Raw genomic sequence first — 23,822 nt, 5'->3', positions numbered from 1 at the left:
TCTGTGAAATTCTTTGGAAACCAAATAACTGAGTACAGAAAAAATGCAGAATGCACTAATACCCTACTCAGCACAGCACAAGGAATGACCATATATATCTGTAAAGTGCATATTTGGAGTTATCACTCACAAAACCTCCAAGTTAAAAATGTGCACTTTGCTTCCCAATCTCCTGTTTGATAGACATGTGAGTTTTGTTGAACTCTGTATCTGAAAGGCAGACACCACTTGCTAACGTTAATAAAGCTTCTGTAAATGATCTATCCAACTATTCTGCAATTAAATACCATCTTGTTTTCAAGATGATCGTAAATATTTTTTCCACCAACTTTCCAACCAAAAGGATATTCTGTAGTTATCAGAGCACAAAGGTTGAACAGTCCTTTTTTTTTTTTCTCCCCAAGCATTCATCATAGAAAGCTTCAGCCTAAGGAAAACTCTTAAGTCCAGAATACACTTCCTTACACAATGTTAAAGCATCTCCAAAGCTTCTGTCATAGACAGAGGATTCCTAAACCCAGTTTCATACTTCATTTGTTCTTTAAAGCCTCCCAGTTCAAGTGCAGTACTTCATTTGATACCTAGAATGTGGTTATTTGACTCTGTTTAAAATTTGTCTCTTAATTGCAAGCATTAAAGAGTCAAGAATCTTGTAGTTTATAAAACGGAACTTTAAATTTTTATTATAACAACATGTTTCTGCACTGTAAAAAGCCTCCAAGAGCTGTTAAAAATAAAGCAGTTAACTATAGGGAAGCACATACTCTGAGTAAGTTACTCTGATGCATAGTTACTGCATGATGGTACAATGGAGTCACGGCAGTCTGGACACCTTACCTATAAAATTCTTTACTGATTTAATGAGTTTCTTTAAAAATTATTTAATAGCTTTATCACTCTACCTACTTTACCTATATTTGCAATAGTTGAAGGATACTTGCATCAGCATTTTAGCTACTAAAAATCTTGTAATATTACCACATTTTTTCAACATAGTTTAATATTAGTGAAAAAACAGTTGGTTTTTTTCTTCCTGACTGTATCATCCTAAACTCTTCATAAACACAAATTAGAACTTGCTAATTACTACTTGCTATTTCTTTATCACTTTCATGGAAGTGATAAAGAGGAAGCAGTTTCTATTTCCTGTACCAGTTGAATTTTAGAGCTAACACTCTCACAACCATTGGCTATTAAATTCAACAGCAATACACTTCAGTGTGTATACTGAAAGACATTTCCAATAGAAAACATGGGCATAAGTAAGATCCCTGGATTCAAAGTTTTTGTCTATACCTCCACGTACATAAAGTGGGAATACTGAGTTTCATCTCAGAGTTATATTTTATAGCAAGCAGAATATTGCAACTATCTACCACTTAGAGTTCAGAAGCTGGCCACTTGGCCATTCACAATCCATTTATTTTGGTTTGGTCTCAACAGGGTAGCTACCAGAAATTGACAAATGACAATTCCCCTTGCAAAGAAAGGAAAAAAAAAAAAAGAAGAAAGAGAGAGTAATCATGAAAAAGAAATTATAATACTATAAAAATCACTAGTAATTATTCATGCTCAGTTAATTATCAAAACATGCCCCAATTCTTATTAAAATAATATACTCACAGCTAGCTCACAATCACTGTTTACATTCCAAGTGCTTTACAACTGCGTGTTTCAATAACCTTACAAGGATTTATTCCTCTGTGGAAACAGAGCGTTACAAAATGTCAAACTTGTTGCAAAACCGCTGATGAAACTGTGAATAAAATCATCTCTGCTAAAATTCCAGCAAAAGGATACCCTATCCAAAAAAAACCCAACAAACTAATTAAAGCATTCCTCCCAGGTGAATATTTCTTAATATTTAACAAATCTAATTTAAAAAAAAATTAAATATTTAGATTAAATATTTAAAATATGTAAATAGCACAGGACTATTTTTTCCAGTTCTATTGTCAACTGTTATTTTACACATTGGAATTGCATTTCATTTCATTAAAAGTTACAGAACAAGTGTACATTTTAATGACTGGATTACTATATTATCACCATGACATCTGCATACAAGGATATAAGGACCTCCTTAAGTGCCATGCATGGATTTGAGTGCATGGTTCTCAGTTATAGTCAGAAGACTTCTAGATTTTACAACCTTCAAACATAAATGAAAAAGAAATATTCTCATTTTCAAAACAGTCAATATTCTGAACTTTTAAGAAAAGATTTTTGGACATGTAAGATGACCAACATCATTCCCAATAGGAGTTACACTGCTGTTAACGAAAACTTTGCCCTACATTTTGCTGTGCAGACGTGCTGAACACACATACCAAAGGAACTGTAAGCCATCGGTAGCCCAGACATATCAAAACTCGGGACACGCTAAGCAAACGAAAACTTAATCATTTACCACACTCCTTGACTCCTTCAAACAGATTCTGATGATTTGTAAGCTCCCATCATATTCACATTAGGCATATCTGAAGCACTTACACCTAAAGCACATTAGGCAAGAGGGCACACTACTAGCCAGGACACATCCCCTGAAACTCCAGATGATACATTCACAGAACGCTACCACAGTGCGAATTCCCCCCTGCTCCTCTTCCCAATTCTTCTCCAGGGTAATTTCCTCTCACCTCTAACCCCTTGTGTCCTTCCACTTGCCCAGACCTCTCTTACTGAAAACAAACCTATGGCCAAAAAAAAAGGCAGGCGCAACTCAAAACCATGTAAAAGGAGATATTACACACAAAACAAGATCCTTGCTGAAAAATGTCTCTCTGAATGGACCAATCCCACAGGAGAGTCAATTTGCTCTCATAAAAAGAAAAAAATGCACTGATACCTGCTAAAGTGAAGGAGAGCCTCCTTCAAGCTTCAGAACATGCACAGTAGCATCAAATTGCTACTCTGCCAGCTGCTTCAATCTAAACACAAATTCAGAGGAAAAACAACCCAACAATTCAGAGCTATCTGAGGTTTCGGTACATAGGTTAGTAGAGTGCAGTCCACAGATACTTCTGTATACATTGTACACTCCAAGGCAAGCTTTGCCAGTGCTGCCTGACAGAGACCTGGATTTTACTAAGTACCTAAATTCGGTTGATTGCAAGTACAGCAAATTTTAAACACAATGAAAGAAAACAACAAGAAATAAAGTACAACTATTCTGGTGACAAAATCTCTTCCATAAGATACCCTTAAGAGAGGGACTTCCTGGAGAGACAAACACAGTTTTTCTCTCCTCAAATAAAGGAAGAATTAAAACTTAACTAGAGAGCAGCAGTGTACCTGGTACTCCATTACCCTTCATCAAAGTATCAGTGGTAAGGGGGATGTAGCCTCTGTACAGATACAACTAGCTACCCTGTGTAAATAACAAGATATATGTCTTAGGTGAATGTTGTTGAAAACATGTCATGTGCTGCACTTATAGGCAGCAATTTATTTATTTTTATTCACCTCAGCCTCATACAATCTCCAAATCGGGTGCATTTAACCAAAGCATTCCAGTAACACAACTAGAGATTTATCTTATACGTCTGGAGCTAGTCACTTGGCTTCTCCATGTTTCTCTGTTTCTCCATCTGTGATGCTTCAGAGAAAGCTTGAGAGGCTTAATTTATTAAGCAGCCTGCCAAGTGCTTTAGAGAAGTGTGTTACTAAAGCATTAAAACCATGTTCATTGGTTCTGAAAGGGTAAATCACTAGCCAAACTAAAATAAACCCAACAATATCCTTAAAAGGTGGCTACACTTTTTAAATGCAGAAGTATCATGTTTACCTTATTTGCCTTTAGAGAAAAAAAGCCTCCAGACTTTAGGTATTTTATTACATTAGGACATGATCTGTTTTTCTTCTGAACCCCCCTTCCATTCCCCTTTACTGTTACACTCCCAAAGGAGGTGACAAGCAGAGAGAAACAAACCCACAATGCCAAATCAAAGTGACACATGCCCAGCCAGACTCACTGTCCCCAGGCCACAGAGGAAGACCTCTACTAAGGCACCAACAATGTTTAACTGACAGCAGATGTCAACTACAGGTCACCTGATCAGGGCAGGAAACAGTCTGGATGTTAATACAGACAAGGGCAAACTGTTCCCAACACCTGAAGACAACATATTAAATACTGGCAGTAAACTTATTAAAGCCCTAGGCACCTTTAAAAGCACTACCTATGTGAAAGATTTCTATCTATACAAACCAAAGGTACAAGCTTTTGCTCTTTTATAAGTATTGTTTTTGCTGCAATACCACTGAAAGAATTCTTAGGAAGCCATTCCTTGCAAGAGAAACAGTCCACCTAAAATATAGTCAGTGGACAAGGATCATTTAAAAATACCAGCTATATAAAATACAGACATATAGACCAACTCCCAAACACTAGTTCCACTTAAGAGCATACGTTGTATACTTTTTATAGCTAAAACCAGCTGCTATAAAAGAGCCAGCTGAAGCAAAATAAGAAATGCAAAAGAGACCGATAAATAACAGTACTGATTTCTTGTAATTTTTCAAATTATCAAAATATGAATAGCTAAGTAAGACAAAAGGTCTCCAATGTATCACAGATTAAAACCAGCTTTCATTTAGGCAAAAGACCCCCAGCACACTGTATAAAATCTGTAACATCAGACGTGGGAACATAACTGATGCCTTGAAAGAGGGTCATTTTGAATCACCAGCTCCTTAAAAAAAAACCCTAGAAAACCCTAAGCAAATATCATTACAGGAAATTTTCTAAATATATGAATATATGTGTACACACATGCATATATTTTTAGGACATCTGCCTGTAGATTTTTAGCGTATAAATATAGCAACAGTGCAGTGCCATCCCTCATCTTGTTCTTGCTAGCCTTGTTGTGTGCTTTGTATCTCTTTCAGACTACAAAGGTACCACAATTTGCTGCTAGTTTATCCAGCACACAATTTAAAAATGCCCTGATGCAACTGTCAGGACTGTGCACGAGCTCTCTGCATCCTTAACCTCCCACATCAGCACAAAGTATTTCAATCCCACACTTCCACATTGACACCGCAGAGTCTGACCTGCCTATAGCATCCTGAAGAGTCACTATGGTAAAAACAACATTCTCCTCCTAACAGGTCAGTGTGGCTCTCTCTCAGCAGGTGACTGGCAGTAAGAAAGTAGAGTATCTGTTTCATCAGATGCACAGAGATGAACATACTTCTCTCCTGGAACTGGCATCTGACCTATGTGCCATATAAAATCCATACTTGTTTAGCAAGAGTTACCAGGCTTCTGCACACCTCAAGACAGGAACACTTCTGGTGCGAGTGACTGCTGCCATTTGTCTCCTGCAGAAGCACACGGTGATACTTTGGCAAGGGGAGTGGGGAAGAGAGGAAAGGCTTCTTTGTAATCAACATGCATCTGAAATGCATGATTCAAGATGTCCTGTCTTTTGGTAGGCAGGACACTGACACAAAAAGCCAAGGAACTACCCAGAACGGTTTGGTGCCATCATGTGCTATATGAGGCTAAAACAAACTGTGAATTGGAGTATGAGGTTTGCTCCAAATACGTATTAGTGTGTGTTCTGTTCTAAAGCCATGTGAATTCTGTGTGAGCTCAGGCTTTTTCTGGTTGGGAATGTGCAGGATCACACATATCCTGTGCTACCTTTTAGTAGTATCATGAGGATATTCTAAAGGTTCAGGGAATCTGAATCTTTCTCAGTTCCCTGTTGTTGCCTGTGACAATGTGGCACAGCTTTACAGATCCATCAGTTCTTGGCTGAGTAATTACAAAATATTTAGAAGTTTACACTTGGAGTTGCCCTTAATGTTGCTTGTGTAGTGGGCTGGACTGAATGTTAGTACTAAGTGTCCTTGTCACGGTCCTCTCATACTCCAATTCACAGTTTGTTTTAGCCTTTCCAACTGCAGCAAAAAAACCCCCAACAACAACAACAAAATCCGAGTACTGAAATATTTTACTCTAATATTTCATAAGAAGAAATTCAATATTGCCTTTTTTTTTAAACCTCAATTCATGCTGCCTTCTTTTAGAAGTTTTTGGAGGCAACAATATTGGTAAGGGGATGAAGGTAAAGAATTTATAAACTTGAGATGCAGCACATTTGCTTTCCACTTATTTTGTATACAGAGCTTATAAGAGTTACAGGATCACGGGTGCTTGGAAACCCCTTAAAAGTCAGTTAGTTGCTTCTTTTAACCCAATATACAAAATTTCCCATCTAAGTTGAATGGTACATTAAATTGGCACTGATTTTCTTGCTGTGAGCATAATCAAGAGAAAAGGTGACACTTTCACTCAGACTGGTGATGATTTTAAAAGAAAGAGGCAAACTCAATGATGCCAGTGCTAACTCCTAATATCTCTTTTTCAAAACTAGGACAAAATGAGTTCTCACACAATTAATTAGAAATTACAGAGCCTTTTACTCTACCACAAAGATTCACCTGCTACGTCCTCAAAAATCCATGGCCAAGAAGGCAACATCAGGGATGATGACAAAGGTTGCTTTGCTCTGCCAACAAAGTAAAGTCAAAGAAGGCGTTTGGGTCCAGCTGTCAGTTACATGACCTTACAGTGAGAAGGCACAAACTATCTGCACTGCTTCTAAGAAGGCCAACAACTACATTGGTAAATGATTGTTATGCTTGGAATTAATGACTGGGGGGATATTAGTGTTTTTGATTACCGGAAAAATATAAAGTGAGACTGGAAAATGTTAATTCTTCTTTTGTCTGCTATTAAAGGATGGTCCCTTCTCAACCACAATGCTAGAAAGCTTTTTGCTTTGATCACCTCATCTTTCAGATAAACTTTTTTTAATAAAAGAAGCAGTAACAATGTCTGAAATTTTAGGGAGGAGAAGACTTAGAACAGAAATCTTTCTTATGATCTGTACTGAAATTCTATTTTAAAACAGGCCATAGAATTTCATCATATTATTCTAGCTTCAAACCCAAGCTTTCTGGCTCTGGCTAAAGCACCGTGTGCTTCCTGTGAAAGCACCAGGGCCTTATGCAAGGATTTTGTGCAACAGAGAGTCTACTACATCCCTTGATAAGCTGTTCCTATTTAATCGTATCTTTAGAAAACTGCATCTTATTTCTAGTCTGAACTGATCTAGCTTCAGCTTTCAGCCATGAGAATCCTCTTAATCTACCTGACAAAGAACCATCTAACTGTCAGATACCTTCACCCTGTCTAAGTACTTATAGACTTATCAGGTAGCCTCTACTGTCTGTTGATAAACTAAATAGATTGAGCTTCTTAAAGCTTCCATTCTAAAGCTGATTATCCAAGCCTCAAATTAATGTAGATTTTTCTGAACTCCTTCCAGATTTTCCAGCACCAGATGTGGACACAAGAACTGGGATACAGTATTTCAGTAAAGCTGGATAAAAAGTTGTAGTGTTCACCTTCCTTGTACTCTCTCAGTTAAGCACTTTCAGCTTCCTTCAGGACTGCTTTGCACAGGGAGTAACACTGAAATTAAATTAATCAACTCTCTAGGGTAACCCTTCCATTCCTACTTAAATTCTAGAGAGAAGTTTTTCCTAACACATCAAATTCAGAATGGACCATGACCAAACTTACTTCTGTCTGTTATAAAGAAAAACATACATATTTTTTAAACCCCACTGCATCAACTCCAAGTGTGACAGAATATATAAATTCAGTGTCTGTATTTTACAAGAGGAAAACTGCAGGGAGAAAGATTACAGTGCAAACATGTAATAGTTACCCAATTTAAACCTACCTCTTTAAACTATTTCATTCAATGAATTTGCCATTCCCAGCCTATTTTGCACTATGGTGTTCTGATGCTCACTTGTCTATTCACCTCTCGAGGTGCTGGGTGGCCACAGCAGGCTTTATTCTCAGCAAAATCCAATGGGCACAATGAAAGATTGCTTCAGGCTAGAGCCAGTGTTCTTCCAGACAAAAGGCAGAGCTGCAGGCTAGTCATGGAGGATTTGCTAATGTTATAAATCTACCCATGTAGTGAAAATTAACTGCCAGTTATAATCTGCAATTATCACTGGCTATCACCAACTAGTTTCCCTTCTTATCTAGGATGAAAAAAGAACCTAAGTAAAATCATAAATATCTAGGATGACCATTTCCACAAACAGAACAAAAAGTAAACTGTCAAAAAAAAAATCCAGTTAGAGATTATAAGATCATATCCTACCATATCTGGTAAAGTAAACATGGTCCAGACTGGTAGAGCAGGTGCAGAAAAGAAGAGAACGTCCATAATGTTTACATAGGAAAGGAGCAAGCAATCTAGCTTTTGGTGCAGTAACATCAAATTCTGCTTTTAAGTAATTAGAAAATTATTGAAAAGCACCAAACTAGTATGTGGACTTGCTAAAGTAATAGTGAAGTACTGTGGGCTTTTGCTATAATAAGAACTGGTCTGTTCTCATAAGTGTGGTTTGGGTACCTGTTCTTTGAAAGAAAGATAAACCACAGCAATGTATTTTGAAATATAGCAGTCTTTAATCAGTAAAATTTAGTGCCAATGGCAGCATTAACATTTGAAAAACAGTAAACAGAGTGCTAGTCAGCAAAGCCTGCTGCAAACTCTCGCAGGGAAAAGTAATGTGCTCTGGTATTTTACCTCTTTTTTTCTGTTTATTTGGGGTTTTTTCCCCTGTAAATAAATACATTCTATGTACCAGTATTCACTTTGTAATCTAGAAATAAGGTATTGATCCTTACCTTTCCAAATCATTATGCAATAACATATTTCATTGAGGACTGGATTATACCCTATCAGTACACAGGAGGCTTTCAGCATTTTTTCGTTTAATTCCAGTGCAGGTAGGATTGGGCTTTCAGTAGCAGCCATGTTAACCCATCCTCTTTCAGTGACAAATGGATTAATTTCTACACATAGATGGTAGGATACCTTGGGCCTCTTTCCAAAGAAAGGTGATCTATAAACATTATCAGTAGTCAACTTCTTTATTCTCATGACTTCTTCCCATTCACTCACTCCCTCTGCCTCTCCTCACATTGACATAAATCGAACTTCACCCTTCCTCTGGATACACACACACTGTCCTGATTATTACTCAAAGCAGCTTCAGTATCGTGATTTTGAAGACAGGGAAGTCTCTCTCACAGCTTCACAGTATTCAAATGAACAAGCTTTCAAAAGCACTTGTTCTGTGTATTGTTTTCATAGCACACTATGCTTGCACATGGTATGTCAGAAATCTGCCATGAAGAGCCCACCAAGGGGTTCTCCTAAAAAAAATTCAAACTACAGAGGAATTCAGACACGACAGACTTACTCTAAGGTTGAAGTCCAGAACAAGAGTCAAAGCTGCTTAGAATTTTGCCCGTTACTTATCTTCTGAACCTGTAATACGCATATAAACAAATGGGCATAAAAGAACTAATACAGAAGAAAGAGTATAAGAGAATGACAAATGTTGTTGCATACACCATGCGTTAGCTTCTCTTCACTTTCTGCCTAGTAGCAAAACTAGGGCACTATTCAGGAGAACAGATGAGGCTGAAGCCTAATAAAAAAGGGAATGTTTAAGTATTTGGAGAACAGAGGGCATGTTTAGGGAACAGAGTTAAGAAAGATTAAGATTTATCTTTCAATATTTATGTTATTTTTGCAGTCTGGCAATTACAATTAGTTTTGCTTTCCAGCTCCCAGACAGTAAGACAATATTAACAAAACAGGGAGAGTTTATTTTTACAAATAAACTGCTCTCACTAGGAATCTGTTCTGTACACTACTTTCCTGTTGCTATACTATCAGTTTTGATGCCTCCTTCCTCCACATCAACTAATTATTCTTTACCTCCTTCAAATTCCTCCTTAAAATAGCTTCCTGCAAGAAAATTTTCAACACTCATAGACTGATTTTTGTCTCCACAACACACACTGCTTCGTCTGAAATGCATCGTAAGCTCTCTGTAATACAGACCATATCTTGCTGGTTTTTAAAGCTAACACTTCTATATGCATTACGTCATTTGAACACGTATGTTACACATCTCTCCAGAACTTTTCCAAATATATACTTAATAACAAGGAACTAAAAAAACTCCAAACAACCCAAAACCCTACAGAAACTCCCATACAGGATAAACTCTTACCTTCCAGGAAAGCGATAAAGATTTACAGTACCTTTGACTTGCCAAGGAGCTTGGAAAACAAACACTCAGAATAGTGACATGTATCTTGAAAAGCTGGAAACAATAATAAATGCCACAAAATAAAAACTTGTAGCATTCCCTCCTTCAGCAGCACAGTCAAGAATAATTTTTCCCGATGAGCAAGAAACCCAAAAATATGTAAAACTGCATTACCTCTTTCAAAATTTAAATACCTACAAGGCTTGGTAACGTTCACACCCAGTGTGTTGTGAGTTATGAGAGTAGCTGAAGAAGACTTACACCAAGCACAGAATGTACGAAGACTCTATTAAAAGCGCTATACACACAGCTCACCATAATTTCAAGAGCTGAAACATTTTTCCTCCCATTTCTCCTCATGTTTTTCCATTGCCATGCATTCAGTTTCTTAGTATATTTGCCCAAGGTTCTCCAAGTCTTCTAAAAAGCCAAAAATACAGCAAAAGCATGAATATAGATCAGAACCACAAAACTTTATGACAGTGCACAAAAAAACCCTGAGAGACTTTGAAGAGAAAATCTGAAGATGTTTTTTCTTTCCCTTTTTTCTCAGTACCTCTGCGTGGTGACATGTATAAGCTGCTGGGATGACTGAACATTGATAACACACAGGGACATGCAGAAAGTTGCTTGGGAAAGGCAGGCAAGGTAATGGATAAAGCCTTCCAAGTCAAAGGATCAGCTCAATGCTCTGTGCGTGAGCAAACAGCTCTTTCCCACAGCATTCTCCTCTTCCTTAAACAAATGTTTAGATCTACTAAAGAAATGTGAAAACCTGAGATTAACTTCTTAAACACTGAGGAGCCTGCATCATGAATGACAGCCATTCCATGTAACACCTCTAAAATCATTAAGTCCTGCTTTCTGAGAGAAAAAAAAAAGTGCTGTATCATAAAGCATGTCTGCCTGTAGCATGTAGACAGGAACAAGCTTGCTTTGCCCTGCAAGACAAGCAAAAGCCATACAACCATGGTTACTGCAGCACTGCGCCCAAGCTCTCATGATACACCCTGAGCAGTACGACGTTACCCGGGGCCCAGTCCACGATAATGCAATCCCGTGGCCTTGTCTCGGCTCTGGAAGCAGGAAGCACAAGTCAGTATCAGTATGTGACAGATCACATAGACATAGTATCTACTTATGATGCACTGCAAGGAACAGAACTATGCTTTCACATCCATCACGCAATGTGATAGATATGACCAGACACACACTCCTCTCTCCTTGAAAGGCTTTTTTTCTGTGGTGGTTTTTGCTTCTACTTGCCAATACTAGGTCCACCAATCCTGAACTCATGCTTGTCTTAAACATCGATTTTCTTTGCTGTATTCTCGCCTGTCCTAGAATTTGCAGTGGAAAAGAGAACCAGTCTGAAAATGAGGTTATCGCACATTTTCTCTCTCTCCTGCTGCTTACTAATCTGTGCCATTCCTCCATTTGAGCTGAACCCACACCTGCAATTTCAGCCTTTTTTCTTCCTACTTTTGACTCACTTCTCAAACCTTTTCTTTTGTATCCATTTCTTTCTCCACAATAGAATGCAAATATTTATTCCAAGAGAAAGCGAGAAAACATAATAACCATTTCACGTTCTCCCTTCCCACTCCCTTTCTCTTCCTTATAGTTCTTCTTTCTTCCTCCCACAACAGATAGAAACCACATCTGTCCCACTCTTCACTTGCCTCACTCACACCACCCCATACCTCACATCTCCTTTCTCCCCCTGCTCTGATAGAACAGCACGACAGCCAATCAGCCTCTTCTATGCTTGAAAATCTACTTCAGACCCCTTGCTTCTCTAACTACACTACTCTTTCTGTCACTCTTTCACCTCTAAGCTCATTATGATCTGTCTGATAACAAATTACACTTTTGTCTCTAACTTCAGCCTGAGTTTCCTGCAGCTCTCCTTTGCACTACACTGAAACTATTCTTACTAAAATGTCTAAAAACTTTTACGATTGCAACATCACATCAAGTTAATAATTTCCATCAGCCATAACCCTCATGCATTCTTCATGAAAATTAAATGCCTTTCTCCTTCAGAAGCATTCATTCTCTGTTCCTGACTTCCATGACCCTACCCTCTTCTGCTGCCCTTCCTTCCTGTACCAATCCCTTCACAGGTCACTGGCAGGCTCCTTATTCCTTCTTTGTCTTCTAGCAGGGCTCCATTGAGATGTATCTTTTGTCCCTTCTCTTACATCTGAGAATTTTACCAACATATCCAGTTCCCGAGGAGATAGGTCTCAAAGACAGTACATTTATGTCTAAACAAAAAATCTCAGTCTGTTTTTCTGACACCTCTCGCCACTGAGTAGCTGTCAGCTTCAGCTTGATACAGCTAGAGCAGAACTTAGATCACATCACTCCCACCCTCTTTTCTCTACCTCCTCTCTTGATAACCCTGGACAGCATAATCATCTTGCCCGTCATTCAGATATAAAATACTATGATAAAACACTATGTCATCTTTGCCAATGACTTCTCTCTTGATCTGTTCATTTAGGTTACATCTATATCTAAATGATTCTTCCTGTCTTGCATCCCTAGGACAAAGTCTTCTTTAAACACCTTCACAGCTAAAGGTTTGTCCGGGCCTTCACCTCACATTAGCTATTTATATTTTCTTCTTTTTCATATTGACAAACATTATCCTGCTTGTTCACACTGCTCTAAAAGTTCTTTCTTCTGTCTTGTCATACCGCTTTGCCATTCTCTCTGCATCCTTCTATGCACAATCCTCCATTCCAAATTTATATATTGGGAACGACTCATCTTTGCTTTCCAGGCTCCTCTCTCTTATGTACACTATACTGTCCACATCTTACTTGCTATCACACCACTTGCTCACATTTCTAGTTGGTTCATGATATCAGTATCCATTTACTAAGCTTTTAACAAGCCTGTATTTTCACTCAGACCACCTTCCACACTTGAGTAAGGATACTTTCAAAGCACTTGCAAAACTACTTCAATGCCCTTCAAACATCACTCTAAAGCCTTCCTTGCCACAGTCCTAAGAAAGCCACTTTAGTTTAGGCTAAAGTTAAACACCTATCACGTGGAGCAACTAAGTCCTTTTGTTTGTCAGTATTAAAACTCCTACTTTGTCATATATTAAAAAATTAGTTCTCTGCAGCACAACGATTTCCCAACACACACAAGCACACACCCTTCCTCCTTGTGCTGGTACTCAGCACAGTAGTGTCTAGTGTCTGATGGGGCTGCTAGGCATTAGGATCATGCAAACAGTAATGCTGCCTCCCTAATCACAGCAGTAACAGATCAATCACTTATATTCATCTAGATTATTGTCCTCTGACTATCTCCATTATCAGCCCCAAACAAACAAGGTTTTGGCTCTGACAGTGGTTGTTGTGGTGGCATGGGTCCAACAAACTTTTCAGATTTAAATCATCATAGCATCCTGTCTCAATAGACATAACTAAGAGCATCTTAAAAAACAACTGGATATGCTAACTGCTACCTGATAATCTGTCTAATCTAGACAATCTAGAGCAGCCAGTCTAAAGGCCACTTGAGGATAGAATATCAGAGATTCAAAAATGGACACACATAATGATTTACACATTTTTAAATCTCAGCTTCTGTTCTGACCATTTCATCTCAAAATGATGACAAACTCAAGTCACCTTATTCTGTCACTGGAGAGGTCCAGTCCCATCCTGTTTTGTCTTGCTAGAGAAGACACTTCTGATTCAACAAACTTCTTAACAACTATAACTTATATGACATTAGCAGGGTTCAATTCAAATATAACTTCAAATTCACAGATTCTGACCCCCCCCTATGTCCAGCCCTCTGCAGTAGGAAGAGACAGAATGACTGGACAAAAGACATAAACCACTGTAAAACAGAAAATAATTATAAACAAAACAAAGAACATAGCAAAGATCACACAGAATCAAACCCCATGAACTCTTCCCCTTTGCCAGCCATTCTTACGTCTTGATGTTACTTCGTGAGTCACTCTTCTGTCTCTTGTGCTGAACACCTGCTCCAAGGGAACGGAAAGGGAAGCAAGCCTGAACCCCCTGTGTACCGCGCACAGCTCTGTCACAATACAACTGCTTCCGTTTCACAGATGATTCAGGAGGGGCCTGTGGACTAAGTGAAACTGCACTAGACACGCACTGGAACCAGCAGCTATGCAGAACTTAGAACCCTTGTTGTCAAGTTATTTGCTACTTCTGGCTGATGCTCTTTCTGATCTGGGAAAACTCCACTTCTCTTTTGCCAAACAGTCCACATTTTATAAATACATGAACACAGAAATCAAAAAGCTGGAAAACCAAATAATTCTAAATTCTAATTACTGTCAAGAAAACAGATAAATAGGAATATGTGTTGGGCTTAAGCACTGTATTATTCATACAACTTAGTAAAATATGAAAGGAAATTACTGAATAATAAGCACAGCATTTCAGAAATAAGGAAGACATTTCTGAGTACAAGACCAAGAGCAATCAGAAAGCTCACTTCTCCAGCAACATCAGTGGATTTCAGGCATAACTTTTAATAAGCCATACAAAACATTATGACAAAACCAGTCCCTTAAAATCAAACACAGAAAGGGACACAGAAAAGAAAAAGAGAGAAATTATGCATGCAATAGTTGGTTTTCCTATGTCCCACATAGGTTGTAAGTAACTGTGCTGGATTCCTTCTCCAATTTGACTCAGCTTAGTCAGCTGCACAGCACTATGATAAAAAAGTGGACCGTTTTTACCCTCATAGTATCTACCCTTCTCATCCAGCAAGAGAACCATCAAAGATTTCCTGTTTTAGTCTTGCTGAGAGACTTCTGTCAAACACCCTTACTGTGTCACAACAGCATTCACCACAGGTTTTTTTGCACATTAATTACCTAAAGACACCAGCTTCACCCTGCACCTTTAACTCCTGAATCAGCTTTTTCAAGGACAAGCCGAAGAACTTCTGCAACAAGTTGAACTTGGAAGACAGAAAGATCCAGTAGCTTAACCCATGCCCACATAAACTGAAAATCTTTCTTGCTAGTTATTCCAAAACTACTCTAATAATGAGTAGTCATGGCACTCATATAACCTTATATTGGAGTTAACTCTTTAAGAAACACATATATCTCTAAAACATATACTACTTTTACTGAAGGAGATCTTTCTTAGTAATGCACACAGTGGACTACCAGAAACTCCACAACTTAAACAAAATGTAATTTGAAATGTTTTCTATAGGATTTTCCACTGCTTCCATATCATTCATACACCTCAGCTTTGGTTAAATGGCTAATATTTTTTGCCCCAAAGGTAAAACAGAATCTGATAATGTCCTGATTTTTAATTAAATAAAACAAAAGGTCCATTTCAAAGAAATTACTCCATTTCGTTGTGGAAATGGTTCAGCTCTTGTGTAGTCTTTTTTGTAATGCATAGAAACCTATATTTCATCTATAAACTATTAACCACATACAGAGGCAGATAAACAAGAAAACACACACGTGTTTTTATATTTCAATCAAAATTAGACACAAGAAGTCATTTCACTTTCTGTGGTGACAGCAGGGCTTGGGGTACACTCTAGGAAACACATAAATTTCCCTCTTTCTCAAGTCTGGTTATAAATTACAACAAGTACAAGGAATGTCAGAGACAGATCCTTAGTGACAGAGCTGTCAGTTGACAGAGAATCACACATGGTTTCCTCACATGCAATCAAAAGAGGTACTTTAAACTACCAGGAGATCTAACCTCTTCAGAACAACTGTTGCATGAATACTGAACTTCAAGATATGTGCCACCCAACAAAACCAGAATTTTTAAAGAAGTAATTTAGAGAACAACAGTTCTAGATACATATTCAAAACCATCAAAATCTTGATTCAAAACACAGAATGTCTGATCAGAGAGCTTTACCATTACTCCACTCCTTTTATCCAGTGTGTGGGTTGAAGAGCTAAAGGACAGGTTTCAGAAAATAACTACGTAACTATGAGGATAAACTACAATTCTGACTAAATTTTCTGGGCACTATCATACATAATGTTTCATTCTTCCTCTGTCACCATTCCTTGAAACACATGAAATGAGGTGACAGCCATAACCAGGAGCCACGCCACCCCCCTGCAGAAGCTGTCCATGCGAAAAAAAAAAAAAATCAGTCAGATATCATACACAGAACTGATCAGGCACTTACACACCAGAATACACACCAGAATTCAATCCCACTGTAATTTCTCATCCTAAAGAAAACCCCCATGGGGACCTTTGCTCACTGTTCTTATTGCCAGCATAAAGATAAGAATGGTAAGAAAAAGTTTCTCTTGAAAACAGCGACAGTTTTGTGTCCTGACAATTCTCAGTTCTTCCACTCATCAAGCTTCACCAGAATATTACATCTGTTTAAAAATCAGTATCTCTGGAAGACCTTATTAGCTTACAGGGAAGAGACAGAAAATTATACAACATTCAACTCTCTCTTTTGCCCACTGCAAAACCAAAACTAAAACCACCTGTAAATCACCAGCTATGTTGGTCTAAATTCAATAACCTCACATCTTTCTTTTGGGGTATGTGTTTAAAACCTTGCTGTAATTTTCTTTCCCTCTCAGCTCTTTCCAACATTCCCTACTACCACAAAAAGGTGAAAGATGAATTCACCTAAGAAAAACATGAACGTTTTTATTCTTTTTGGTTTAGTATGTTTTTAAAGGAGACAAACAGCACCATCGGCAAACCACTAGTAAACAAACAAACAAAAAAATTAAATAAAAATCAACTCCAATCCCAATGCTTACATTAACCAGCTGGTTTTGTCTTGTCTTCACTTCTTTCCCAATCTCCCTATAAAAAATTTTAATTCTTTCTCTTGCTTTTCATAAAGTAGAATGTTTTATGTCACATCCTTTTTTCCCCTATAGAAGTGTTCCCTACTACCATCTAGCCTCCTTAACTTCTTATTTTTCCAAGAAGAATGACAAAATCATCAAGATATTTTTCTGAAGAATTAAAAAGATACTGAAAGCTAAACTAATCAGTATTCCTTTAATTTTGTACTGAAGTTGTCAAAGGATTTATCAAAAAGCTTTCCATCAGACATTTGTGTGGGAAGTCAAAATAGGAAAAATATAGTGTAAGCAACTGTACAATAGATTTAAAACTCCAGTTTGCATGTGTAATCATGGAGTAAAATGGTCAAGTTTAGGGTGGTGCAATAACGATTGTAAACTTCTAGTTTTAACACAAAATCAAAAAACTATTAGAATTTTTTAGCTAACATCCTTAATGTCAAACGATAATGAATCAGTATGGTCAGTGAAAAGATTATCTGAGACAAAACACACACACCATCAGATTGAAACCTCAATAATACAAACCCACTGAACTGGGAAACTGAAGTTGACCACGACACCAAGTACCCAGATACAGACCTAAGTCCCATAGGTCATATTTAACCCTGCTGTAGTTCACAGACATACACAGGATATCTTTCGCCCCTTTACAGCCTGTGCCTATCTAGAAACACTCACAGCACTCAATGCTTGCACATTTACTAAACCGATTAATACAAGTTCTGTACACAAAATCAAAAAATCCCACTCTTCTGTTCTTTTCTTCAATATCATATAAAGTAAAACACACGCCTCCAAAATTAATCTATAATCAGTCACAGGGTAAGATTGATAATAACAGAACACTGTATCTACCTCAGGTACACAGTTACTGTAGCATTTTACAGGACACAAATTCTCAAATAAATACAGACCTCTGTTACTATGCACGCTACTTGCAAGAAAATCTTTAATTTTTTGACTATGCCATTCAACTTTTTAAAATTCAACATAAATTGTAAATGCTGTTCCAATTCTGATAACCCTTCTTTTAGCTAAGACGGTTGCTTGGTAGTGATTTGTCAGATAAATTACACAATACTGTTTCTGTTTCCTGATTAGATAAGCAGATAAGTTTTTTTTCTGGCACAAACGTTTATGCATAAAATTTCTCATTTTCTGTGAACACTTGCAACTTTGTAATCCCCTCTCCACAAGTCTGCATGCCAGTAAAAGTCAACCATGGACAGACTGCGTTTGCTGAAGGAAAACTTAAGAGTAAGTATTAGCATGCAAAAAGCAATTCTGTCTACAAAACTGAAAAAACGTTCAGGAAATTTCTCTCCCTCTGCGCTGCCTACATACACACTGCAGAATAAAGGAAAGCAGTGAGCAATACTTTTACCCTTATGGTGGGGCACAGGGGGCACATGGCCTCAGTGCACCTCTTCCATTACAGAAATGAACAGCACAGTGACTGTGACCCCCTTGCCCAGAGATGCGCAAGAAAGTATCAACCCCTTGGGCAGGCGGAGACTTGGCAGTGAGTGTTTCTACCCACCACCTCCTGGGAATGCTGTCTCCCAGGTCCCCACCTGGGCCAAAGGGAGGAGGAAGAGCAGCCCACCAGTCTAAACACATACAGTACATAACCAGAAAGGAGGCAGTGAAGCAGGGATGAAGCAGGGATGGCACTTTTTGCCACCTGACCCCATATTATTCTGCAAAACCAAAGTGAAACACCTTGTGGTGGTCTGGAGGAGACCACTTGTCTTCTCATCCCTTTCCCCCACCACGCTCTGCACACAGTTTCACTAGTCTAAGAAGACTCCTTTGCTTAACTGCTTACAAAGGGATGACCACACAAATCTGGTCATATCAACTAAAGATGACAAAATGCAGACAAATATGACAAGAAGTAAATGCAGAGAGATCAGATTTTACACTATCTTTATCAAACAGGACGGTCATTTTTGATACTTAAAATCCTGTCTCTGTCGTCCTCAGTTACTTGATACAAGTAACATTTGATTTTTCTAAGACATCACTTACAATCTCTCGGCACCACAGATGCCATAAAAAGGTTTACTCAAATAGATAGGATTGTAAAGAAAAAGGAGTTGGGTTTGGTATTCAGACCTATCATGATCACAACCCTTGCCTATGAACAAAGCAGTCAAAAAAATTCAACATGTCACAAGACAGATGTGTGCAAGATCAGAGTAAAAGCACAAGCATTTCTTCAAACACATGAGCGATGTCTCCTGCAGACCAATCTAACTTATCACGTTTCCCCACCTTTATGAATAAGGATGGTGAGGCCCAAGAAGATTTACAGTGGATGTTCAGACATACAGATGGGTGTGGTAGAAACACCTGTATTAACAGACTGCTTAAGTGAATATAGAAATATTTCAACACATACTAATTTATTCAAACTTCATGAAAGTTATTTTTAAGTGATCTAACAGAAGTTACTACTTGGAAGCAATAAAATTTCTAAAGCCTTTTATTTTCTAAATATAAGTCGGGTTTGGTTTTTTAAACATTTATATTACACCGTAAGTACTATAAAAACCAGTAAGTGCTTCACACCTGTCACCATCATAATGTCAGCAACAGCGTTATACTTTGTTTGGAAAAAAATTTTCTGGAGAGTGAGTTTACATAGAGCTCCTCTGCTGGAGTCTCTAACCCCCCAAAAAACCCAAACAAGACTAGAACTGATAATCTAAACTGAATCGTTCTAGGAAACAATTTGCATATTATGTATGACTAGGGAGTAGGGACGTGCTTCAGCCTTTATGTATCGAGTAAGTTTATAATAAGAATTTGTGTTCAAGGACTTCTGAGCACAAAACATTTTATCTCAACAAATTAAGCTCCTTATGAAGGAGCAAGTTGAAGTAGCAAGACTTTTATTCGATTATTTTTGAATCAACATTACTGACAGGTGTACAAACTGCACCTTGAACCTTTTACCTATAAATATACTACAGGAAAATCCCAGTTCTGCCGCTAACTTATTTTTGGGCTGGCAAAATAAAGAGGTTCAGGCACTTAAGAATCAAGACAGGAACACAATCAAACTTCGCATCTCTAGAAAGGTCTTCCAAAAGGGAAGTTTTATGGTATTTTAAATGATTTTAATGTGTACTCCATGCAATTTTATAGTTTATCACACAAATCTACATTACTGATTAATTCATTCTTTTTTCAAGAGGTTGTTTAGAAAACATAAGATTCCTTTGAGCTGCCAAGATGCTCAAAATTGAATGCACATGTAATGACAACTATAATATACTGAGAAACTTAACATCATTTCAGAATATATATTATGACATTACAGGTAATAGCAGGATTTCTCTCAGCATGAGTAAGTCACAACGAAGTTTCAATATGATGGGATCGTTCATTATGAACTGACTTTACAATAAGTATTTCTCATGACAGAGAGGTTGTATACGTAAACTACTTTCTTCACACAACAGAAACAAACAGAGAGCTACATGAAAGAGCGTGCCAAAGCATTTCACTAGTTGCATTAGGTGTTCCCCCAGCACGATGTTAATGACACATATCACAAACAAAAGGTGTAAATTTGATTTGTTTATGCTCACCACTAAAGTGTCTCTTCTCGCAACTGACAGAACTGTGTCAGGCACGGCATATTGGCAAATAGCAGTAGCCTGGAATCTGCCTGTTCATACTGATGGTACCAGAAAACTTTATGGCCCAAATGACTCGTTATATTTGTTTTTGCATAATATGCATGGCTTTGTTTAATGTAAGATAATATTTGACATTGGCCGCTCAGTTGTCTGCAAGTCACACTCAGCAGTGAGAATGAAAACATAAAATGTGACTTGAGCTAAACTGAATGAACTCAAAAATTGTAACAGACTCTTTCCATAAGTGAAAACGTCTTCGCTAGTCGCTAATGATAATATAATGTGTAAAGTTGATGCCCAGGTTTATATGCTTATCTCCACACAGAACCAAGTGAAATGTTGCATGAAGGGACAGGGTCTACAAAAAAAAATCCAATATGGCCACTGATGTGTAGTTGTCTTTTGACTCAAAATTGCCTTATCTTTTACCACCTCTGCCAGTTGCACGCATACACCTGTTATACCCCTACTTCAAAAGAAGTTGACACAGTGACAGTCATCTGCATGTATCCAATCCTGAAACATTCTTCACGGCAGAGAGATCCATATGCTTTGAGACAACCCTGTCAAGGCCAAACCACAGTAATCCACAACCACCAAGAAACAAGACAGGTAGAGAGGTGTGCCAGCACTATCCACTTACCTTCTTTATTAAGCCTCATAACCTCCCTGCTTTTTCCACCCTCCTTTCCAGTCTCTTCTAGATCTACACCTGCAGAAGAGAAGCAGAGTCAGGAAGCGCCGAGGGCCCTGAGGTGTGCATTTATTGTTTGGCGAGGGGAGGAGGAGGAGGAGAGGTGAGGAGGTGAGCAGTGTTTCTATTTGCAACAGCAAAAGCACAATGGTCGGAGCATCTGCCAGGGAGCGGAACCGCCGGGCCCCCCGCGGCAGCACCCTCCGCCCCCCCCCTCCCGCGGCATCCTCCAGCCCCTCCGCGCATCCTCCCCCTCGCCCCCTTCCCCCACCGCGGCGCCGGCCCAGCGCCGCGGGGCAGCGGCACGGCAGGCGCGGCGTGCGCCTCCCGCACACATGGCACGGGGGCTCGGCCGGGCGTCAGCTGAGCGCCCGGGGGGGCGGCACCTCCCGGCCCCGGCGGGAGGAGGGAGGGGAAGGGAGAGAGGGGAGGGGGGGCGGCCCGGTCGGACCCCGGCCCCGCTCCGGGGGGAGCGGCGTGCGGAGCCGGACCGCGGCCGGTCCCTGCCCTTACTGTGCGGGGGGGCGGCGCCGTGCGCGTGCGGGGGGGCGGCCTCCCGCACCCAGGCGGCCCAGGGCTGGCCCAGGAACGCCTCGGGACTGGGCACGGGCCGCTCCAGGGCCGCCATGGCGCCGCGCCTGCTCCTGCCTCCTTGTTGCTTTTCCCGTTTCCTTCGGCGGCGGCGGCGGCGAGCGAGCGAGCGAGACACGGGATTCGAGAACGCCGCACGTCATCCTCGGGACGTTCCGCCGCCCACACGGGGGTAGTGTCAGCCCCTGCTCCCTATCAGATCGGGCTCCCCGCCGCCCAGCGCGCATGCCCGCGCCCCCCGCGCCTGCGCCTCGCGCCGCCAGCACCGGGCCCGCGCCCGCCCCGAGGGGCGCCGGACCCGCGCGGCCCCCGCGCTGCCCCTCCGGCCCCGACCCGGCACCGGCACCGGCACCGCCCGGCCGAGCCGAGCCGAGCCGAGCGGGGTCCGCGGCCCAGGAGCCCCGCCGGGAAGGCGCAGCCACTGGCCGTGCGCTCCCCGGGGCTGCGCGCCCCCCGCGCGTCTCGCAGCGCCCCGCAGTAAGTGCCTGGGACGGGCTCTCGGTAACTGCGGCACGGCCCCGCCGCGCCCCGGCGCGGCCCCTGATCGGCCCCGGAGTGTGGGGTCGGGGCTCCCCCGCCCCCCGGCTTCTTCCAGCTGCGCTTCTGTGGATCACTTATAGCCACAGCCATTTTGTTGTCCAAATGCTGCCTGATCTGTAGTGGGGCTTCGTCTGCTTGCAAATGGGATTGCTCCGTTTTTGGTGTTTTAGGCAGGTAGTATTTGGTGTTTTAGGTACAGCAGCTCTGAGCTCGCAGGTCCTCCTCCTCTCAAACAACACCGAGGTTTTCATCTCGCTCTACGTAACCTGTGGGATGTACATGCTTTTCATTTAGGGCCGTGTTATTTCTATTTAGTTCTCCATTGAGGTAAGAATAGAAATTGAAGATTATCCTCAAATATACCTGATTTGGGTAAGGAGTTACACCATAAGCCTATTGCTCTAGCTCACACCTCTTAAGCCAAACATGAACACTGCTGGTGAAGGACTTGGTTTCATTTAATCAGCCTCTGATACCACATGCAGCACCTTTCATACAGCTGCTCATGTATGCGGCCCCAGCAGGAGTGCTCATGTTTATTGTTCATCAGACACTTCTTGGAGTGCTGATGTGGGCTTTGCATGGCCCTATCCCCATCTATGTCTTCTGCCAGCCACTCATTTAAGACCCTTTGTCACCATTCACTTTTTGCTGGTTCAAACCATCGTGCGACAATGCTGAAGTAGAGCATGGAATTAATCTAGACTCAAGAAAAAAGAATAGCACTTAGGGCGTGCTCAGGGTCTGGACTTATGGCCAGAGGAGCAGGACAGGAATTGCTGAAGTCAGCACTGCTGCCTAAAGGTATATGGTGCTACAGTCTGGAATGGATTTAAGTAAATTTCTCACAGCTTCATTAATATTAGGCTCTTTACAGCGCTGGAATGGAAAAATGTTTTGGGCAAAGGACAGACGCGCTTTGCCTGTCAACAGATGCAGTGGTAAATACACACAGTGTTCACACTCCACCTCTTCCAAAAAATAGCTGGAATATACAAGTCCCATCCTTAATACCTGGAGGGGAGCCTAAAAGCTTTCATAACATGTGGCCTGGCCGGAGTGCCTCCAGTCAAGTAACATTAGCTACAAGAAACTTCAGGAACATAATCAAATAAGTAGAAAGCTCACCAAAATACGCCTCGTGTGAGAACAGTCAGTTGCAGCAGGCTTATTAGCAACCAAAATGAAGCAGACATAAGATGCATGATCTTAAATATATGTGGAATTTCCAGAAGCAGAAAGGATGCTTGTGGTATAGTACAAAGCCCTGGCAAGATCTATTCCGGAATATTAAGTACACTCCTATCCACCAGTTTAAATT

General features: G+C 40.2%; 1 protein-coding gene across 3 annotated transcripts in view; it reads right to left on the bottom strand.

Annotated features, from left to right (window-relative positions):
• Positions 1-22,167, bottom strand: part of ATXN7L1 (ataxin 7 like 1) — a 115,362-nt gene extending 93,195 nt beyond the window's left edge. For 2 of the 3 annotated variants that reach the window (XM_017811509.1, XM_017811514.1), the window contains exons 1-2: positions 21,884-22,167; positions 21,320-21,388 (exon numbers count right to left, since the gene is read on the bottom strand). In XM_017811509.1, coding sequence (XP_017666998.1) covers positions 21,320-21,388; positions 21,884-21,998 — 184 coding nt within the window. In that variant the 5' untranslated portion in view covers positions 21,999-22,167. The remainder of the gene's footprint in view (positions 1-21,319; positions 21,389-21,883) is intronic. The other variant, XM_017811510.1, reaches the window with a different exon arrangement.
• Positions 22,168-23,822: the final 1,655 nt, after the last annotated feature.

This window comes from Lepidothrix coronata, unplaced genomic scaffold, assembly GCF_001604755.1.
Source record: "Lepidothrix coronata isolate B3197 unplaced genomic scaffold, Lepidothrix_coronata-1.0 Scaffold32, whole genome shotgun sequence".
Classification (NCBI taxonomy): Eukaryota; Metazoa; Chordata; class Aves; order Passeriformes; family Pipridae; genus Lepidothrix; species Lepidothrix coronata.
The sequence above is the reverse complement of the archived record's forward strand: the minus strand, read 5'-3'. Positions and strand labels throughout refer to the sequence as shown.